At 41.4% G+C, this 23,116-nt stretch overlaps 2 protein-coding genes across 4 annotated transcripts in view; both read left to right on the forward strand.

Annotated features, from left to right (window-relative positions):
* CNTNAP2 (contactin associated protein 2) overlaps positions 1-23,116 on the forward strand; it is a 1,400,287-nt gene that overhangs the window by 1,353,059 nt on the left and 24,112 nt on the right. Inside the window, exon 22 of the mRNA XM_042471198.1 lies at positions 21,567-21,797. Coding sequence (XP_042327132.1) covers positions 21,567-21,797 — 231 coding nt within the window. The remainder of the gene's footprint in view (positions 1-21,566; positions 21,798-23,116) is intronic.
* PIGA (phosphatidylinositol glycan anchor biosynthesis class A) overlaps positions 1-23,116 on the forward strand; it is a 579,723-nt gene that overhangs the window by 172,064 nt on the left and 384,543 nt on the right. The gene's annotated exons all lie outside the window — the stretch shown is intronic.

Below are 23,116 nucleotides of genomic sequence, written 5' to 3' on the forward strand. Positions count from 1 at the left end.
ACTTCAAGACAGTCTAGCATTTGAATGAACACTTGGTTAAAGTTTATATATACACACACACACACACACACACACACACACACACACACACAATAATAAAAGCCTGGAAGTTGGGCCAGCTAACTGTCGTAATGGAAATTGGATGATAGGCCTAGAAACTGTGTGAAACCCAGCTAAAGAGGTATAATGGCAACCCTAGCACAGTTCTGCCTAGAAGTGTGATTGCCAAGGAAATAGCAATTATATCATGTTTAATCTGACCAAACAAATTAAAGCAGGACCATCAGTTCTGGAACTACAGTCAGCCCTTAACTTTGGTGGATTTAACATCTGCATTTTTTATTATTCATGATGTTAAGCCCGCATAGGTGCACACTCCTACTCCCTCTCAGGCTTTCCCCTTGGGAGGGAAAAGAAGCCCAGGAGGGGGGGGGGAGCAGTCAGGATGAGAGTGCAGGTGTGCTCCTCTTCTTCACCCCTCTCATCCTTCAGCCATTTCCTTGAGCCATTTAAAGGATGGGAGGAGGAGGCAAGAAGAGCAGGAGCACACGCTCCTCTTCATCCCTTCTCCCATCTTTAACTGACTCAAAAATGCCAGTTAAAGGAAGAGAGGGACAGACAAGAGGAGCAGGCATGCATGCTCTTCTTTATTCCCTCCCCCCATCCTTTAACTGTGGGGAGGGGTATTCATGATTTTTCCACATTCGTGGTTGTCTTTTGCCCCTAACCCCCGCAAATGTGGAGGGACCACTATATATGTCAAGAAGCAGCCATCAGGGAACTGCAAATGTGTGTGTTTAATTCAGTAGGACTGAAACATGTTTGTCAGGGTACCTGCCACAAAGACCATTTTATATTTACTTTCTGCCTAAAACACACAGGAAAAAATACATAACATTGTTTTTGTGGGGGTTTTGGGCTATGTGGCAATGTTCTAGAAGAGTTTATTCCTGACATTTCGCCTGCATCTGTGGCTGGCATCTTCAGACAAGATAACGTACTATTGTCACCTGTACTTTCTTTGTACAAGGATTCTCAATCTGCTCCTGAATTAATCTATTCTTCGGGGGAATGAGAAGCATAAAATAATATACTGTATGAGGAAAGTGAAAGAATCAATTCAGATATGCATGCCTCAGATTATGTTGACTTTATCCCCATCTTCACAGACTCAGGATTACATAAAGCAGTATACTTCTTCCTTTCACGTGAAACTATGAGAATTTGACAATGAAAAGACAGCATAGGAATTTTGTGATCAAGAGATGAACAATCATATTCTTCAGCATGAAGGTCTTTATATGTATGGTGCTCCAAAAAGCTAGGAATGAGAAGAGGGGACTGGGGTAAGTCCATTCCATTGGCACCATATGGAGCAAAGAAGAGAACCAATGTCACAAGTCATGAGCTTTCTTGTTGCACAAGCCATTCAGCATCAGTGTAATACCTGTAAAAAGAAACACCCCTGGGCACGGTGGTGAGCTTTCCACAAGAACCAGCAACAGGAAGGATTCCTGATATGTCACATGTTCTGTTGGTATGGCAATGCTCAATGAAAGCCCTAGCATGTATAGTGGCAAGTACTGCAACTAAAGAGCACATTGTGTTGCCTGCTGAAAAATGCTTTATTTTTTCCTGAGTCTAGGTTGCCATATAATCAGCTTACCCAAATTTTGGACCTATGTACCCAGACTGCCCTCGTGCCCATTTCCACAGGCAACTGACTCAGAAGTAGTCCAATCCTTGCCTGGTCACAAAGTCTTGCACCATTGCACTATCCCTGGAACATTACAGGAGCCCACCCTCTTGTCTCAGTTTTTGGCTCTGAAATCTAAGGGAATGGGATGACGATGTTGACTTAATTACCCTAACACAATAACTCCCATCCAAATCTTATCTCCCAGGACTGTTGTGAGAATAAATTGTGTGCTCATTTCAAAAGAAATTGGGTGCAAATGTATTAACTAGGTAAAACCAAACTAATGACTTTGCTTTACAAAGTGATTAGTTTGGTTTTACTTAGTTAATACAGTTACTCCCTGCTTCTTTTCAACTTGCTATATATAAATGCCGTGGCATATTTCTTATTGAATCCAATAAGTCTAACTTCCGTGACGGTGCTCTATGGTCCCCCTCCACTCCTGCTGAGCCTCTTGAGACCACCCTTTTATCTAAAAACAAACCTTGCTACTACCACCTGATAGATTCCTTCCTCCCCCACAACACACTGGGACTTTACTGGGAGATAACTATTAACACCTTCCCTTGCCAATTTAGGAAAGAACTAGCCAAGCCAAAGCATGTGAAAAGGAGTACAAAGAGGCAGAGTACTTTAAAGAAAAAGCTTTATATCTAACTAAAGAAGTTTTAAAGCAAAAGGACATCACTACATGAAGGACCAACTTGTCCTACAGGCACAAACAGAAAGTGTAAGTTAAAGAGTACAGTGGACCCTTCCCTTATGTGGGGGATCCATTCCAGACCCTCCTCCCATGTAAAGGGAGTTCCATGTATGCTCGAACCCCATTAAAGACAATGGTGCTCATGCCCGCTACATGGCACAGCTCAGTGGACATGGTCACACATGCCATTACACCTTCCAGGGCACCCCAAGCCTTCCAGTGTAGCTTTCAGCATATGCTGAAAGCCACATAAGTCATGCCCACGTATGAGGCAGGTGCACTGTACAATCATTTCAGCCAAGCCAGTAAAACAAATCAAAAATCTTGATGCCACTGACTGGTACATGTTCCTAATCTTACTCACAGCTCAGATGGAATTTGTAGTCCTTGATGTTCCTGGATAGCTGGGAGTCTGGATTCCATTGTCCAGTTCCACCAGCTTCCTCATGATCTGCTTCAGGAGAGTCAAGAGACCACCAGTCAACCGGCAGGCAGACCCAAGCATCATGTTGCATCCATGCTTTTAAAACCTCTCTCTTAGAACCATTTGAAAGTCCATGCTTCTCCCTAACTGCCCATCGCATTGAACTATTGCCATCTCATCAGCTGTGATGTCAACCCTAATGAAAATATACTTCCTCCCACATTTAATCATTTGTTATCTGGGCAGAAGACTCTGATAAATTATTCTTACAACTTCCAACAAGATATGCACATGATTGCACCAGCTGTTTTCACTCCTGCTGCATTAAGAGTTAGAGGTTTTTCACATCCAACACTGTTGATTGTTCTTGATTCTCCTGTGGTATTTTTCCTTTGAACAATGACAATGAAGAAGCTTGCTACTAGGGATTTTTGTGTTCTTGTTGTATTACAAGCCTGATCTGATTTTCTGTTTGTAAGCATTGAAGAATGTTCTTCTTGCTGCGGCCTTTATGATGATCTAAATTAATTTGAATACATGTTTCTTTTAACTCAAGTTGTAAATGAATTTTGGATTGTGATGTTCTCAGGCAGTAGGAAAACCAAATTGCCTGTCAAACATACTCTGAATGATACCTGTCTGAGTTTGAAAGTGTGCAAAAATCTAGTTTTTTAATGCACAAACAGCAAGGACTAGAGAGGAAAAGGATAAGAGACAGAAAATAGTATGCAGGGTAATATATTACCTGTCCTCACTTGGACATTAGAATTCTTCTGCACTGAAGATACATTTTGTCTGCCAAACTATTGTCTTTGTCATTTCTGCCATGTTACTTGTGGGGATAGCATTTGAAATGAGAGAGATCTTGTTTTCTTGTCTACTGGCAGAAAAAGGACTATTTGAAAAGGCAGGAGGAGACATTGATGAAGTATGAGGCATTTGAGCCTGCCAGAAAATTGAGGTCTTCAGAGGAGGCCCTGTTGTGTGTCCCAACACCCCATCAAGTTAGCTTGGTGGGTAACTGAGGCGGTGTACAGACCACCCCTTTGGGGCGGCCTGCACCCACCCCTTTCTCCGACGAATCAGGGCCTCAGGTGCCACAGCAGCAGCCCTTAGGCCCCAATCCGTCACTTTTCCAGGCCATGGGGAAGCGGAAAAGGCCGGCGGGGAAAGGGAGAAAGGGAGAAAGGGGACACTCGGCCCCTTTCTCCTTTGTGTTGCTGGTGCAGCCGTGTAAAGGCTGCACCAGCAACACAAACCCAGGAAGGAGCTCCAAAATGGAGCTCCTTCTGCAGCGCCAGGATGTCACATCTGTGCCACTCCATTTGGAGGCGGCGCGACCTTGACGTCGTAATGGCGGCGCCCATGTACAATGGGCACTGCCATTACAATGTACTAGGGTTGCGGGGCATCTGGAAAGGACGCCCTGAGGCAACACTAGTACGCGTGCAGGCTGGCGCAAAGCACCGGTCTGTACAGCACCAGAGTTTTCTCATAGTAGCACCTCGACAGTGGAACTCCCTACCCAAGGAAGTTAGGCGGCCCCATCTCTTTGAAGCTTCCATTGGGCAGCCAAAGCAGTCCTGTTCTGCATGGCACTTAATATTTCTGTTTTAACTGTTTAAAAACTGGACTTTGGTGTTGTTTTTAGGCTGCTTTAGGAGTTTTTAAAGAGTATTTTAATGTATTTTAAAAATGCTTTTATCTTTTTAATTAAAATTTATTTCTTTATCGATTTGGAAGCCCTTCTGGGGTGGGAGGTGACACAGAAATACTTTAAATAAATAAATAAATATTTTAATAAAGCCAGGGCAATTAATAAACCAGCCATTTGATGAATAGCATGTGAGCTGCTCATGAAATACTATACCTTATAACTTTACACTTGGCTTGCTTTGCAAGGGTACGACTAAAGTTCTTCCTTTTCCCCATATCAATAATAATTTAGTAATAATTCATTTGTTAAAGGACTTCTTTCCCTATTTCTCATTTTTAAAAAGTATCAAAATTACTGCCTTCTTGAGCAGTTCTGCATAAGTAGTGCAAAGAACAGTGAAAACAGAACTAATCAAGAAAGTACAAATGAGAAAAAAGGCCCAAGAGAAGGTGAAGAGGGTATGGGTGGTGGGTGAGGCATGTACAAGGAATAAGACAAGTGCCTAAAAAGACTGCTCCAACGAAAGTGAGAGATCAAAGCTGGAGGAAATCCCTGGATAGCATGAGAGAGGGAACTAACAAGTGGAAGATCTATGTGGATATGAACCAATCAGCCAATTTTTTCATTGTATACTTTTATTAATTCTAATATTGCTACTTAAATTATTGCAGCTGAGAGCCTTCAGTCTCCATTCAGCCCCTGGCAAATAGTTCTACTTTTTAAAAAAACAACTGTGGTAATGGCAAAATTGCTCAAATTTGAAAACTGATGATGGCAGGATGCAAAACAAAAGATTCTGAAATGTGTGTAACATAGCATTTGATATTAATTTCATGTTTTCTTGTGACCCATCAAATTTGGTACCATTCCTAAGCAAGAGAAAGTCAAGATAGCCATATGTTCTCTTTTTCTCTGTTCTCTTCATTTCTCCTCTAACATTACTCATCCTCTGAAATGTGTCCTCTTGCAATTCCTTGAAAATAAATTCAAGGGTATTTGAACACAACAACAGAACCATTAATATGAGAGGAAAAGATTTTGGATAGGGGCTCTGACACGGAGGACTCCATTTGAATTTGGCTGCCAGGGATGGGAAAATAGAAGGGAGGAAGAAAGGTGAAGCTGTCATTCACGTGAAAGTGGAACCAGGCTCCCTTCTTAATCCCGGAAGTGAAAAGGTTCAGGATGCTTTCAGACCCCCACTGAGCATGCGCAAGGGTCCCAATTCAAATAGTTGAATCCACATGGTATGCACTGGTGTGGTAATACAATTACAGGGCTCCCCCGGGTTACGAAATTAATTCGTTCCGCGGCGCCATTCGTAACCCGAAAAGCATTCGCAAGCCGAAGCCCCATAGGCGCTAATAGCGAAAGCCGCGATTTGGTGCGAAAAAGCGCCGAAAAGCACCAAAAAAATTTTCGTAACCCGAAATAACCTTCGTAACCCGGAACAGTTTTTTTTAATGGATTTTTTTCGTAACCCGGAAATTTCGTAACACGGCGCATTCGTATCCCGGGGTACCAGTGTAGCAATCACTCCGCTTTGCGTGAATCTGCATCACGTGACTTGCCTTGGATTCGATTCCCCCTCGATTTGGAAGGGCAATGGAAGGGCAACCAGGTGTGATAAAACATTCACATTACGACATGAATTCACATAGCTGAACCAGGAGTCACCCCGGATCTGAGCTGGATAAACCTCCGTGTGATAAACCTCTTAGTGAGAGTCATACCCCCATTAAAGGATTGTGTTTGCAGTCTGGGAATACTCCTAGATTCGTCGCTTCTGATGTCTGATCAGATAAATGCGACAGTCAAGAGTGCTTGCTATCAGATTCAGCTGATACACCAGCTGCATCCTTTCCTGGAATGTAGGGACCTAGAAACTGTAGTGCATGTGCTGGTAACCTCAAGACTTGATTACTATAATGCACTCTACATGGGGCTACCCTTGTGCCTAGTCCGGAAAGTTCAACTAGTCCAAAATATGGCAGCCAAAGTGGTCACTGGGACTACTAGAGGTGACCACATTACTCCTATCTTAAAATCTCTTCACTGGCTGCCTATTGGTTTCTGGACACCGTACAAGGTGTTGGTTATGACCTTTAAAGCCCTACGTGGCTTGGGTCCAACCTATTTGCGGGATCACCTCCTTCCATACAATCTGCCTCATACACATAGGTCCTCTGGGAAAAACCTTCTTCAACCAATAAAGACCAGGTTGACGCCGTTACTCAGAGGGCTTTTTCATCAGCCACTCTCAAATGATGTAATGGCCTGTCGGAGGAGATCCGGAACATTACCAATCTTAACAGCTTTAAAAGGGCTGTAAAGACAGATCTCTTCCGACAAGCCTTCCCTGAATAATCCACCAAGTCTGCCATGGATACAGACTACCATAGAGAATACCCAAATTGCCCTACCTCTTGTCTCTGACTGGCTTGATAGTTGATTATTTTAACTGTTTTAATTGTTTGAGTTGTTTATGATATTTTGTCATAGTATAGTGGGGGTGGGTGGGAATCATTAGAATGCAATTTAATATATGTTGTATTTTATATTGTATTTTATCTGATATTGTAAACTGCCTCAATCCTGCGGGAGAGGTGGCATATAAATTAAAATTATTATTATTATTATTATTATTATTATTATTATATTTTTGACTTGTTATTTTTTAAAAGTAACAGTTACTTTAACTACATCAAAATGTTCAGTTCATATTAGCTTTAAAAACATTGATTCTTTTCCAAGGAAGAAAAGTCTGTTTAGAAGTCTGCTTGTAAGGAAGCTGACAGGAAAACAGAAGTAGAGACTACTGAAGTGGGTCATTAGAGAAGGTAAAAGAGGGATATTGATTGATGACTTATCCATGAATTTATCTATTTAATGTATTATATTCAGGCTTGCCAGGTCAGTTGCTGAGATTTCAGGCCAAAACGTAAACCCCTAAAGTCCTACTTCTGTCACATGTGTTTCACAGTGAGTGGCTCCTGGTGATGTCATTCTACATTCTACATACACATTAACCACAATTTCTTAGAGTATGTCATTCAAATAACAAATACAAAACATAAATGAGAAAATATTAATCATACCAGACATAGTTGGAAAAAGCTCTGCATGACTAGAGGGGAAAAACCAAACTTTTCTCAGCTCTCTTTTAAACATCTTTCGAAGCATTTCTTTTACAAACATGTAGCAGTTGTAATCCAGCCAAAAAACATTTTCGAAGCATTGCTTTGAATATATTTTCTCCTCAGGTTTGATTTCAACAATACATGAAAGTTGTAATTTAATAAAAAATCTTTTCTAAGAAAAAGAAAAGTTTTCCAAACTTTCCTTTCAATGGTTTGTCCTCATTAACCAAAAACCAGATAGTGTTGTGGTTTGAGCACTAAGACTGGAGACCAGGCTTCATATCCTTGCTCAGCCATGGAAACCTATTGAGTGACTTTGGGCACACTTTCTCAGCCTCAGAGAAAGGCAAAAGCAACCCCCCTCTGAAGAAATCTTGCCAAGAAAACTGTGATATGTTTGCTTTAGTCCCACTATGTATTGGAAACAACTTGAAGGCATACAACAACAACAACAACAACAACAACAACAACCCATTAACCAGAGTCCTTCACTGGCAAGCATATGTAAATAAAAGTGAAGTTGCTGAAACATCAAAAAATCATAATCTAAATGTTACTAATAGTCACCAGATATTGAGGGAAAGAAAGAGGATTACAATGTTGGTGCTAGCATAGACCAACAGGGCTGCCCTATCTATGGGTGAGTCTACACTACTACCAGCTCCAGTATCAATTATTTTTGTCTCATTTTGACTCCTTTTGAGTCACATGCATCCCTTTTGATCCAACCTGGAATCCATAAGACAAGCTACACAAGTTCTCCATCATGAAGACAAACTGGGAACTGTTTGGGGGCATAGCCTGTGGCCATGTGTTGGCTGTTTCATATTAATTTTAGCCCCCATTATAGCAGATATCACAAAATCAGGTTTATTTGCATCTTTGTTTTGCTTTCCCAAATATATATATATAATTATTTTCATGTCCACAGTGGCTACCAAAAAAAACCACATGTTTTGCAACCTTGTTTTGTTTTCCCACAATGCATGTACATATTCACAGATATTCATGTGTGCTCACTCACTTGGCAGCACTGTTCTCCATCTGCTGTGCCATTACCATTGGCATCACTGGCATCACACACACACCCCAAACCTTGTACAGAATTGCAGCCCTAACAGCACAATCAGTTCAGTGGGGCTTAGTGCCAGGAAAGTGGATTGAAGGCGTATGTGACAATCTTAGGCAGACCTACTCAGAAGTATATTCTACTGAATTTAGTAGTGCTTACTCCCAGGAAAGTGGTTTATAATGCTTGTTCCTTGAAACCCTCTCCCCCCAACACTATACTTAAAAGAACATCTTAAGGCAAGCAAAGATTTAAAGATTCATAACTTTGCATATAGTAATAGCAGCGTCATTTATATACCACTTCATACTGAACTGAGCAGTCTCTAAGCGGTTTACAACTGTAAGCTAATTGCCCTTAACAAGCTGGGTATCATTTTAGTGACCTCAGAAGGATGCAAGCCTGAATTGCAAGCTCTGGCTAGTATTGAATTCGCAACCTTATGGTTTTGAGTGAGTGGCTGCAGTACAGGCATTTAACCACTGCACCGCCAGGGATGACCAGAGTGTAAAGGGGGAAAAACTGGTCCTGACCCTTCTTGACTGCCCAAGGTCCTTTCTGCATAAGCCAGAATATTCCAGGGGCAGCCTGGAGTATTCTGGCCCCAACATCCCCCATTACCCGGCACTCATGCTGTAATGTGGGCCAGCTGTTCACATGCATGCCCTAATGTGTCACCAGGTGTGGCCACTGCTGCTTCATCTGTCAGGGATGCTTTGATTTGGATTTCCTGCATGGCAGGGGGTTGGACTGGATGGCCCTAGTGGTCTCTTCCAACTCTACAATTATGATTCTATGATTCTATATCACTCCCTCTGAGGTCAGAACAAGATGTGCCTAGTGTGTCGATCACATAGCTGGGCACTTCGTTCTGACCTTAGAAGAAGCAACATGTTGTGGCTACATCCAGCAGCACAGCATGACAACATTGTAAACAGCTGTCCCATATCACACCAATGACTCTGGATCTTCTGGGTGATTCTGGAGAAAGAAGAGAGTTTTTAAAATTAAATGTAAGGGGGATATACCCTGGCTTTTGTGCTGAATGGCCTGGATGTCATCCAGACTGTTCATACCAAAACTGGGGTTTGGACTATGCATTATCTGGACTCACTGCTGAGAGGACTGTGGGAGGGCATTTTATTTGGCCCATGTAGACAGGGCCCTAGATATAGCTGGCTTCCTAACATGCTCTCCCCTACCCCATTTTGCTCTGATTCAAAGCCTGGCTTCCAAACACACAGTTTTAAAAAAGCAAGGAAGACATTTCAGCAATATGTAATAGGGGATCTGTAGGTTTTGTGTTCAGGCAGTGTTACTTGCTGTGTAAATCTTAAAATTAGAAGATTATAAAATCATCCTGTTATCATCTGTGAAATGCTGGCCTCAGCTATGTTGTTTTTGATTCCTAAAAAATGCCTTTCTGGAAAATGCTTAAGCTGAATGCCATGCATGAAATATCAGCTGGTTTTAATTACTCGATGTAATTATAATACCATTAAGCCTCAAAAAGATCCAAGACATATATGTGTAGTTTTTTAAAGAGAAAAATCCAGCCCATGTCTTCCAGTTTGCCTGCACTGCTGCTTAAACCTAAGTTCTGCAAAGACTAGAACTTCAGTCAAGTGGAGAATCCATTCCAGGTTTTTCTATCTGCTCTTCACCTGCATTTCTCTGTGCAGTGCTAGTGTGTAAGTGTGTGTGTTACTATTGGCTGCCATCAGACAGAAGGAACTCCTCTTGCCAACAAAAGGAGAGCTTCATATACAGAGGTGGTCCAAGTTTGGCACTTCCTCTTTGCTACAAAGGAGGAGGACACAATGAGCAAGTAGACAGAACAGGTAAGCTATGGGGTGGTTATTCTGAGTGGGCAAGGTGCTGGCTTCTTTTCCTCTAGTACTAAAGTGGTTTGAGTAAAATGAGCACAGGTTGTTTTAATACTGCTGTCCATATATTAAACCAGACTGATTTTTCCTTCTTTAAACTCTTTTGTAAGCCTTTTTACCATCTTTAAAAAAGGTTCTGTTTTACCATCTCTAAAAGGCTGTCAGTATAAAGCTGTTGTTACAGAACAGCCCTGTGGGACCTTAAATGTATTGTTTTGTGAGCTTTTACAGAAATGCAGCTCCATCTTCTGTCTCAATAAAGCTGAATCATTTAGGCATCACTGGCATCAGAATATCCATTGAGTCTCAGAGACTTATTGCTTAAGATTTTTTTAAAACCTCATCCTTTTTTTTCTGAGCACAATCAAGCATGTCAGCAGGAAACAAAAGGAGTCTATGCGTGGTCCACTTTAATGTGGGCAATCAATGTACCCCTATAATATTTCAATGGGTGCGTGTGTGCATGTGTGCACATGGATGTGTGTCTTATGTGGGAGTGATAAGGATTTAAAAAGAGACTGGCAGTCTCATGCTAGCTTTCCCAGTTCTTACAAAATGTGAGATTTACACATAAGTTAAAAGAAAAAAGTGAAGAATAGACTACACTACTAAAGGCATGCAGACAAAATCAGATAATTCGAAGCCACTAGCTTTCAAAAAATCAAAGTCTCTTTTTGTGTTGTTAACAACATTTCTATTTGAGGCTCATACTGCTACCACTAGATGTGGAGACAGTGACATTTTTGGATAGTTCTAAATAAAAAGGATTAAGCAAACAATGGAGATTTGGTAAACCAAATGGAACCTACCTGGTTAGAGAGAGTGATGGCTTCTTAACATCTGGTCAGCCATTATTGGTGATAGAGCACTGGATTGGCTAAAGGTACAGTCTGATCCAACTAGGTACAGTAGTTGTTGTGTTATTAAATTCTAGATTGGAATTATGGCCCTGCAATTTCTTCTCCTTGTGGCATCCCACATGCTAAAAATAAAATCACTAAAGAAGTTAAAAGAAGGGAGTTAAAAGAAGCCTTCAACTTCAGATTTAGATCTTGTTTGTTAAACTGGCCCATAATATATGAAACTAGGCAAAGGCACTGCTAGCCACAATATCTACATGATTTTCTATTAGCACTGCAGGATTCAAGAGCCCACCCACAAGCTGTGAGGGTCTATTTACTGATAATTTGAGTGACATAAATCAAGGATACAGTATTTTGACCATTTGTGATAATATGTTCATTGTTATAGCAATTGCAGAGTTTTACTGCCCCTTTCATCCATTCCAGCCCCAGAATTGAGGCTTTGTAAAAGCATTTCTATCTAGTGTCTTCATAGAACTAACATTCCAAAGGCTTTTTGGAGAGAAGCCACAACAGCCTAACCTAATTTATTTATTGTATTTTCATCCTGCTTCACCAACAAGAAGACTATCCTGTGAGTATTTTAGCCTGACAAATGGGACAGGAACTAAGGATTATATCACACGGAGCTTTCTGGAGATTTTCCGGCTCAGTTCTGACGTGACTGCACTTCCAACAATGCGCATTGAGCAGTGGTTCCCAACCTTCCTAATGCCGTGACCCCTTAATACAGTTCCTCATGTTGTGGTGACCCAAACCCATGAAATTATTTTCATTGCTACTTCATAACTGTAATTAAATAGGTGTTTTCCAATGGTCTTAGGCGACCCCCATGAAAGGGTCATTCGACCCCCAAAGGGGTCCCGACCCACAGGTTGGGAACCACTGATATAGAGAGACAAGAGTGATTTTGCTTAATGTAGCAAACCCAAGTCAAGTGTCCTTGGAAAAAATTGTAATGGATAGAGTGGCATCACTAGGGGGTGCGAGGAGTACATACCATAACAGGTGACAGCTCAGAGGAGGGGTGACACCAGGTCAGGCCGTCCTCCCACTGCAGGCATGTGGTGTTGCTGTGCCCAGCGTCCACCTCTTTTTCTCCATTGCCTTGGCTCTCTTCATGAGGAAAAAGCCAAGACAGTGGAGGCGGATGGGAAGTACAATCCTCACATGGCTACTATGCTGCCCTGGCTCTCTTCTTGTGAAGGAAGCCAAGACAGTGGAAAAGGAGGGGTGAGGCACCCCTCATGGCTTCTCCACTGCCCTAGCTCTTTCCATGAGGCGTAAATCAAGACAAGGGAAGAGGAGGGGCAGCGCAAGACCCTCATGGCTTTTCCACTGCCCTGGCTCTCCCTGCAAGGAGGAAGCCAACAGAGCAAGTACAACAGTTCCACACCCTCTTGCTGCCTCACTTGCCCAACAGGTGGGCAGGCAGACTAGCAAATGAGAGGGATTGCAGGAGGGGAGGGATAGGCAACTCTGCCACTGCCACCCAACAGCTCTTTCTGGATCTGGCCAGGCACCAGGCAGAAGGGGAAAGGGGCAGGTGAGGGAGGCAATAGGAGGGAGGGTGGGGGTAGGCTGCCACTGCTGCCCCCCACCCTGGCACTACTTTATGGGCACTTTCACTGGGCAACATCAAGCCTAATGAAACCACTGAATGGATATATTTTATCTGCTTCACAATTGGTGACTTAATATTACAGAAAATATGCATAATGCTCTAATAGAGAAGATGCCAAGAAGTAATATAAATAAGAATATAAAGGAATTTGTTTTTGTGGTATGGAAGCTGCCTTGGGCTGGGTTAGCTGGTCCATCTAGCTTAGTTCTATAAACTCTTTATGGAGAGATGGACAGGGCCGAATTCCACAGTTAATAAATAGGAAGGTCTGTCACAACCATTTCCACCAAATTCTTGGTCATTTGTTAGCCCACCCCCAGGGAAATGTCAGACTTTACATATTTTTAAAATAACTGTGCATTTTGTGGCCCAATTTCAAAGTTTTTTGTATTGTTTATGTGTATCCATACATTTACTGACACACATTTATATATATTTTTAATGTACACATTTTTTAATCGCCTTTATCAATGACTTGGATGAAAGAATAGAGGGCATGCTTATCAAATTTGCAGATGACACCAAATTAGGAGGAATAGCTAATAGCCCAGAGGCCAGGATCAAAATTCAAAATGACCTTAATAGATTAGAAAGCAGGGTCAAAACTAACAAAATGAATTTCAACATGGAGAAATGAAAGGTACTGTACTTAAGTAAAAAAGATAAAATGCATGGGTATAGGATGGGGACGCTGACTTAATAAAACTACATGTGAAAGGGATCTAGGTGTCCTTCTAGACCACAAGTTGAACATGAGTGAACAGTTTGATGTGGCAGCTAAAAAAGCCAATGTGATTCTAGGCTCCATCAATAGAGATATAGTGTCTAGACCAAGGGAAGTAATAGTGCCACTCTATTCTTTGGTCAGGTTTCACCTGGAATACTGTGTCCAGTTCTGGGCACCACAGTTAAAAAAAGATGTTGACAAGCTGGAGTGTAAAGGATCTGGAAACTGTGCCCTACAAGGAAAGACTTAGGGAGCTGGGTATGTTTAGCCTGGAGAAGAGATAGTTAAGAGGTGATACAATAGCCCTGTTTAAATATTTGAAGGTGTGTTGTACTGAGGTGGGAGCAAGCTTGTTTTCTGCTGCTCCAGAGAATAGGACTTTGATCATTCAAACTATAGGAAAAGAGATTTCACCTCAACGTTAGGAGGAACTTTCTGACAGTAAGAGCTGTTCGACAGTGAAACACACTCCCTCAAAGTGTGGTGGAATTTCTTTCTTTGGAGGTTTTTAAGCAGAAGTTGGTGATGCTTTGATTGTGTGTTCCTGCATAGCAGGGGGTTGGGCTGGATGACCCTTGTGGTCTTTTTCAACCCTGTGATTCTATGATTTTCTATGATTCTAAGAAATGCACATCCAGGTTCTCTCAGTTTTACAGGATGATATTGTTCTTCTTTATGGGATTGAGTGGGGAGTTGAGAGGATTTGACAAACCCACCAGTCTTCACGTATTTGTGTTTCCCCTACCTAAATTGTTCCTCCCCATTTCCTTGAGGTTTTTCCTCCAAACTGAAATCAGTAGATCTTTTGGCATGACCTTCTTTCATATGCACATATTTTGAGTACTTGTACCTATTAACTGAAATGTGCTTATGTACACTTCAGAAATTTTACTTTGTGTAATTGACCAACAACCTTATTTTCTTTTCTGCAATCTGTTGCAAACTCAGGTATGTACAGATTTCTGACCCCAAATTGCATCCGTATCTGTAGAGGTTCAGAAGGCATAGATTTGATAAAGTCAATCCAGTAAAAATGACTAGTTTCATTAATTGCTCACACTTAGTTAAGACACATTATACAGATATACCACTCTACCTCGTGTTCATTTAAGTGGTATTTTGCTATTTTAAATATACATACAGAAAGATGGCAAAGTACATTTAAGTCTACGAAAGCGTATGCTACCAACCTCTTTCTCTTATGGGTTGTCTGCATTACCAGAAAAAATTCATACCCACTTCAATTCTGTGGCTTTAGGAACACACAATATATGAATGCTCTTTCAGTGAAGCCACTTTTTTTACATGTTAGTTCCTTTAAAAAAAACACCTCACATTTTATTCTGCATTTTCCAGGTTAAAGAATGGTTTTGGCTAAGTGTGTCCTATCAGGATTAGGTTGGCATCAGGGGTGGGGTAGTTTCAGGGCAGGTGAGATTGAGTAAGGCATCCATCTTGCACTCTTATTGGATGCCTCCATGATCCAGTCTCCCCCCCCCCCCTTTGTCCCCTCTTTCTCTCACTTTGCCCCAGTGAGTGATCTAAGGGAGGGACTTTTACAATTCTTTCTTCTTCTTGCTCCACCACTATCAGAAACTCCTGTTCCTGCAGTTCTGTTCACACAAAGGGCTCTGCCCTTTTAGGAAAGTAGCCCTAATAGCTGGAAAGACTTACTTGGGAGAAAGTCTGGGTAACTGTGGAATACTTAGTAGTCAAGACTACTGCTGATTTACTGTCTTGTTTAAACACTGGAGTTGGGAGGCCAGTCATGGCATTAACTCCCCCACCCCATGAGATGGGTCACAGAGGCACTCCACAGGCAGTCTTATTTGCCATCTTAACTCAGTCCTGTGTGTCTACCTTTCTAGTGCACCCACGACTCTTCCCCACCCTCTGCTCAGGTGAGCAGGCAGTAAAAATAAAAGGACATCAATAAATAAAGCATTTGGGAATCTGGAGGAAACCATCATGTCCAAGTAGAGTGCAGATGATATTTTGACTTTGCAAAGTCGTATTCCAGACTTCCCCAGTCCTGATGTTGCCATAGGAACCAGAGTTGTTTTCCCTTGCCTTCTTCTCCTTCCTCCATCAGATTTCTAATAGGAAAAAAATGAGAGAAAGAAATGTAATGTTCTTTCCCTTAGATCACTCACGGGGGCATGAAGGGGAAAAGGAGACTGGATGGGGCAGACATCCAATGAGTGGAAGGTGGATGGTAAGTTTGACAGGGTAATAGTTAAGGCTATTGACTGATAGATTTATGTGTGTATTCCCTTTTTGTAGTGAATTGAATTTGGGCATGGGAATGTGTGGCTATCAATACAATTTGAGTCCAGTTTATTTGAAATAGATGTGGTGCTAATGGGGTGAATCCAGGGGAGAATACTGTGAGGTGGTTATGATTTTCCTTGCTAGGCTAGAAAACCCTTCAGTTAGTCTCAAAGATCCTACAAGATCCCTTTCCAAGGGTGGTTAAGAACAGCTTAAAAGGTTTCTTTGGCCTGTTCTGCACGGGCGGAAAGTACGTGCTCGGCACGTACTGGGATTAGAAAGGGGCATCCTTTCCGGACGCCCCTACCCCCAGTACGTGCTGAGCGTGTACAAAATGGTGGCACCCATTCTACATGGGCACCGCCATTTTGACATAGCAGATGCTGAGTGTCCGCATGTCACATCACAGAAATGACGCCGCGAGTGCGCCATTGGCCCTTTTGGGGACTTCTTTTTCAGCCGCCGAGAAACCTCACAGTTGGGAGGCTGAGGCTTTCCAACAGTGGAAACGGAGGCGCCGGCAGATCACCCTTTTTGGGCGGTCTGTAAAGCACCTTTGTTTCTGTTTTTTAAATGAACTTGTCAGCTGTGTTACTGTCTTTCAGTGCTAAAGTATAGAGTGTATGAAAATGTTCAGATGTAACATATTGGAAATGGTTATTCACTTTGCAGAAGCCTGGAATTGGCTGCAGCTGGGACTCAAAACAGCAGGCGATGTCCAAGGTCACAGTGTGTGCCAGAGAGCTAGTAGCAATGTGTAAATATACTGTGTTATCTTTGCAAGGGGAAAGATATTCCAAGATGCACAGGAACTTGTACGGGAAGAGGCTGGACAAGGTGGCCGCATGGCAAATGTGTATATAAGCCCAGATGTCTGTTTGTACAGTTTGTGCGGTTTGAAGTTGGTGGATGGCGTTGGTAATTGTTCTCGCGTGTGTCTTTGCAACAAATAAACAAAGTGCCTCTTCGGAGATAAGCCAGGAGTTGGTGTGCCTTTTATCTGGCAGTTGTTTTCCTGGCATGTTCCAACAGCTTGCCAGTTGATTATCTTTACACAAGGCTTCCAAGTTTACGCTGCACACTCACGTTTGCATCAACAAGGGTTATGGTGCCCAGTCTGTGAGCTGGAGAATTCAACTGGCTATAAGTGAGTGCACTGTTTTTGTTGCTGTTCATTTGTCCGGTGCCGGAAGGCAAACAGAGATAGAACTGTGGGAGTTGGGGAAACTGCCAGGACTTTGCTGTTCTAATTATGGAGGCAGTGAATTTTCCCAAATTAAGTAACACAAACTACAGTTCCTGGCTGAGTACTGCGAGACTCCCCTTGTCAGGGAGGGACTTTGACATGTAGTCCAGCATGGAGGTTCAGAGGACACTATTGAGAATGACAGGAAAGTGAGAGCTACTATTTTGTTGACCCTTGAACTGAGCCAGATTAATCATGTTTGGAATAAGAGGACTGCAAAGGCTGTGTGGGATGCTCTCAAGCAAGTTCATCAGAGCAGCACAGCATTATCCAAGATGATCTGGTGTCAGAGGCTGTACGCTTGCAAGATGCAGCAGGGGCAGGATCCAGAAAGGCATTTGGAAATAATGCACGATCTATTTGCCCAAGTGGAAATGCGAGGTGTCAACTTGTCACCAGACCAAAAATCGTACATTTTGTTGGGCAGCCCTACTGAGGACTACGAACACATCCTGCATGGTTTTCAGGGTGTCTGAACACCAGATGATGGTGGAGTTGGTGTCAGTGCGTGTCTTGGAAGAAAGTCAGCGATGCCGGTTCAAGGCAGGGCTCCAGAGACAGCAGCAGGTGATGCCAAGATCCACGAACCCACCAGAGGCTTCGAGGGAACTACAGCCGGAGATGGCAGCCGCGTCCAGGAAAAAACGATGTTTTCACTGTGACAAGCCTGGCCATGTGAAGAAGAACTGCTGGAAGGAGAAAGCAGCCCAGGAATCCTGGGACCAGGAAGGGAGCTGCAGTTGTGGCAAAACACAATGACTCTAGAGCCCATCAGGCTGCCTCGACCAGTCAAGTCTGGATTTTGGACTTGGTTTGCATCAACATTCAGTGCCTCTAAAATAAACTGAGGATACAGCATGAACATTGCCATGATGAGTTTCCTTTTTAATTATTCTGCACAGTCAAGGAGAAAATGAAGTCAGATTCCCTGTTGCAAAAAAAAATGTACTATTTGAAGTTACTATAATGCCTTGAAATGTTAATTTTCCTATGTCATACAGATTTAGAATAACAGTTGTGTTAATACACTGCTGCCAACATATTGTACAAGTAAAGAAATGTATCTCAAATCATGATTTTCAAGATTCATTAACAGAAACATGTCTTTATCACCTTTTTGTAAGAAAAACTCTATATGGTTGAGTTAATATTCTGTTTATGTTTGTTGTTTTGTATCCTTTTCCAGCCTTCACATCTTACATGTTTCCAGAATTTAAGCTAAGGTGGAAAAAATGTAGCCTGGCAGATATTTCTGGACTTAAACTCTAGAATCATGGAATAATAGAATAATGGAGTTGGAAGAGACCACAAGGGCCATCCAGTCCAACCCTCTGTCATGCAGAAACTCTCAATCAAAGCATCTCATCAGTCTCAGTCAGTATGGCTAGTTTTCAGAGATGATGGGAACTGCAGGTCAGCAAGATTGGAAGCACATAGATTCTCTACCCCTGCTACAAGTGTTCTCTAGTCTTTCTTCTTTTTAGGTGAATTGTGACCGCAATATGCTTTGTGCCGGTATTAGCCTAATTGCAGCAAAGCCACAATGACCCCCACCTTGGATTTTCCACATGAGGGACCAACATTCCTTTTGTTAAATTTCATTATATTTTAGCATTTTATATTTAGGGTATTTAAGCCACTTCACATACATTATGTCAACTCATAATGCCTCCACATTCAAAATTCTCTGGTAATTTCTTGTTCTAAAGCTTTCTTTTTTCCGTTTCTCGTTACCATATTGCACTTTGCATCCAAGAATATCTTCTAGCCTTTCAGAAAGAAGTTTTGAATTGTAGGTGTATTTATTGTGGTTCCGAATAAGTAACTTGTGCATCATCCTGTTTTAAATTTTTGTGTTCATCCATCTGCAATCACAGTGTTGCTAGATAATCATGGTAATGCTGATGCCCATTAGACATCTCCATAGATGAGAATGCTCAAGGGTTTGATCTCAACCAAAGGCCTAAATAAACCTGGTTATGAATGGGTCATCATCCAGTGTAATCTGTTTAGTAAAAAGATCTTTTGACCTGATGCTGTTTTAACTCTTCCCCCACACCACTTCATTCCTACGTTTTCATTAAACAATAAATACATTTGTTGCTGCTCAGTGTTCAATGAATGTCTAGTTTCTAGGTGCAAATATGTTTTCCTGAGCTGCAAATTTGTTTTTCTGCCCTTGAAATATCTGCCTTCTGTAGACCTTTTTAAATGAGAAATCAGATTAGCATATCCATCTCTAAATGAATGTCATTGTCAATGGAATCTAGCGGGTTTTCTCTCGTTTTGTGATTATCACAAACACAATCTCAGTCTGACTTTTGCATCTTGAAAATTGAAATTATAGCTGTCTATTAATTGTTTTGAGGTTCAAATGAGTTAATGATTATAAAGCTATTAGCGTGTTTTAGTGTTGTATACTGTACATGATTAATCACTATTGTAAAAGCAATCACAAGAACAGCCCCTTCTAGCTTTCATTCCCCCTTTCTTTATTTTTTTCCCCTCTGTTTTTTTAAAAAAAATATGAATGAGATAAGATGTTTTAGATGCTATTTTTATTGTTTCAACTAATCTTATTGGGAAGCAATTTAAACTTGTCCCATTTAAGTGCAATAGAAGACAAGCATAACATTTTAAGAACAGCAGTCAGCTTGAAGATGCCTGACAGCATCTGTGTGTTCATTTCCTCCTCAGAAGGCAGGGGAAAGCAACCAGACATATGAATGTCTGGACCAGGGAAGGTAACTGTGTTGGGGGCAGTGTCTGTTTTTTCATACATCCCTGAACCCCTGATGGGCTACACTTGCCACATCAAGTTGAAACCAGACGTGATGTGACATTTTCAGACTTGGGAGAGAGGAATTTAAAGGTGTAGGTTGGGCTCCAGGGGGAGGAAGAAATAACTCTTTTGTTCTTTGGGGCAGTTTGGGGTAAAAAATAATTTGGAATTAAAAAAAAATAACTTGAGGAGGCTTAAAGGAAGACCCCTCTATTTGTCTAAACTGTCATGGCGAAGCTAGATTTTTGGTGTCTGGTGGGTGTCTATCACATTATTGCTTCCCTGAATCTTGTCTCAGTCTTCTCATTCCTGTTCAGGCAAATCATCGGATTTTGCAAATGTGTACTATACTTTATACTACACATTATACTTTACTATGTGTCAACTGAAATTAAATTCTTAAACATGTTAAAAATAGATGTTAAACTTTGTACCTAAATTGAATTGTTGTTCTTCTGAATGAACTTCTTGCTGACCACATCTGTAAATCCCATGGGTTCATTAGGTTTCCTCTAGCTGACACTAGTAATTGGATTAAGGCTCAAAGACGCTAGGAAATATTTTTAAAATGTTATATTTTTTTTCATTTTGGAAAAGATAAATGTAAGTATCAGTATGTATGTATCACTTTTTAAAAAGCAAAAGCAGACCACCTGACTGACAAGAAAGGGCAAGATTAAGCAATGATTGAGTACTTTACTTTGGCATAAGGCAGGTTAATTAGTCTGTAACCCCGCTTTGATCCACTGGGTGAGGCGGGGAAACATAAATTATTATTATTATTATTATTATTATTAACTGGAAAATAAATGATGTATTTTGACCAATATCAGGAATATTATGTCTATTTCTTCTCATTGCAACAGCAAAACAAAACTGAAGTTCCCAGATTTTGGAATGTTGGTGGGGAATCATCAAATAGTTGCTTTAAAGAAAGAATATAACACACTGCAGCTGTACATAATGCTGAGGAGATAATATGATGCTCAGGATCCAAGAGTATCATTCTGCTAAGGTCTCTTATAGACAACTCCAGCATGTCATTATATTCATTCTTATTTAAAGACACTTCCCAAATTTAATGTGTATTGTCCAGTGTGGTGTAGTGGTTTGAGCATTTGATTATGACTGGAGACCAGAGTTTGAATCTCTGCTCAGCCATGTAAACCCAGTGGGTGACCATGGGCACATTACACTCTCTCAGCCTCAGAGGATGGCAATGGCAACTCCCCTCTGAAGAAACTTGCCAAGAAAACCCCATAAGTTCACTGTAGGGTCGCCATAAGCTGGAAACAACTTGAAAGTACATAACAACAGCAATAGTTGCTGTTACTTTAATAACTTCAGTTACGTGAAAAGGAAAGTTAAAAACTCAATAGATTGATGCTTTTTCCCCTGCTTCATTGATGCTCCCGCACAAACACACCCTTCATTCAATTCTGTTAAAGAGTTGTTTTTTCCCCTTCTACTTTTAGAACTTGGAAAGATTGATCAAGAGATCCGTAAATATAATACACCAGGATTTTCTGGCTGCCTGTCCCGAGTGCAGTTCAACCAGATTGCCCCACTAAAGGCAGCTTTGAGATCAACGAATATCTCCTCTCATATCCACACAGAAGGAGAACTTGTGGAATCCAACTGTGGAGCAAATCCACAAACCATTCAGCCAATGTCTTCAGCAACAGATCCTTGGCATTCAGATTCAGGTAATATTGGCCTTAATTTCTAGCAACCGCATTTGTTACTTTTATTTATCTTTAAATATAAATAGGAATTCTGGAAACTAAGGTTGGTTACAGAAATTATGGTTACAATAGAACTCTGAAAGACAGTAAGGTAAGACTGACAATTTTTGTTATGTGTGTATTTCTGATGGCTTATATATGTTTTACATTTATCATTTTCGTTCTCCTAAAATGTCATTATAGCTACATTTTCCCATCAGGCACTAATGTTAGATTCTAAGCAATCATAGTTATATCTGCTGATCATCTTGTGTGTATTTTTCCTTGTTTTAATTTTTTAATATATGATTGTGAAGAGAGGAGCTGAGCAAGTCTGATAGGAGCCAGCCAACCACAGCTCACAAAATGCTGTAAAGGTGTGTGTGTGGGGGGGGGGGACTACTGGGGAGAAAGGATACAAACCAGAGGCTTGTCTGTGACGGAAAGCTGATAGGGAAATGATTGCACAGAGTTAAGGGAAAGGTTGCATATAAATAGGGGAAAACTTTAATAGGGATTGTAATGAAGTATGCTCAGTAAATATAAATTTTAGACTTTGATACATAAGACAGGAAACCTGTCTGTTACCTAGGTCTTCAAAAAATCATAATGGAAAGGATTTGGTTGTAGCCCTTTGTACATCTTTGGCCTGAAACACATGGGCCAAATAACACAGATTCCACCCACGTTCGAGGCTTAGCATTGAGATGGCGCATGTCCTGAATGCAGCAGGAAACTGTGCCTGTGCCGCACAATCCAGGACAGGCCTGGTATAATTGGTGCCGGTGAAGTTGCGGGCAACCCTCATTTTAAACTATAAAAACCCCCCTCCCCCCCCCCCCCCCCCCCCAATTTGCTGGCAAGGAAATGTTTCATTGATAGCAAGCAATCAGTGTGTAAATGTCTTGTCCATCTCTTCTGTGTGGAGACGCTGCTGAACTGGCTCAGACTGGTCTACACCTCCATTGTGAGATAAATAGCTATATTAATCGGCTTTGCCCTAGGGTCTGGGAGTGGAAGTGAGCAGCCCACAAATTGAATTCAATGGGGAAATTATTTTAGCTCAGTAAGGAGCATTGAGAAGGCCAGAGTAACTCCTGCTGGGGCACAAGCCTATATTTACCAGTTCTAAAAAATTAGAACTCCTGAGTGCTAAATACAATTCAGTTTTGTTACTTAAACGAGAGCTGACAACATTTACACAAAGCACTTACACACACACACACACACACACACACACACACACACACACACTAAGATATAAAAGGCTACCACTTGTGGATAGCAAATTAAAGGATGGC

The sequence above is a fragment of the Sceloporus undulatus genome, chromosome 6, assembly GCF_019175285.1.
Source record: "Sceloporus undulatus isolate JIND9_A2432 ecotype Alabama chromosome 6, SceUnd_v1.1, whole genome shotgun sequence".
NCBI lineage: Eukaryota > Metazoa > Chordata > Lepidosauria > Squamata > Phrynosomatidae > Sceloporus > Sceloporus undulatus.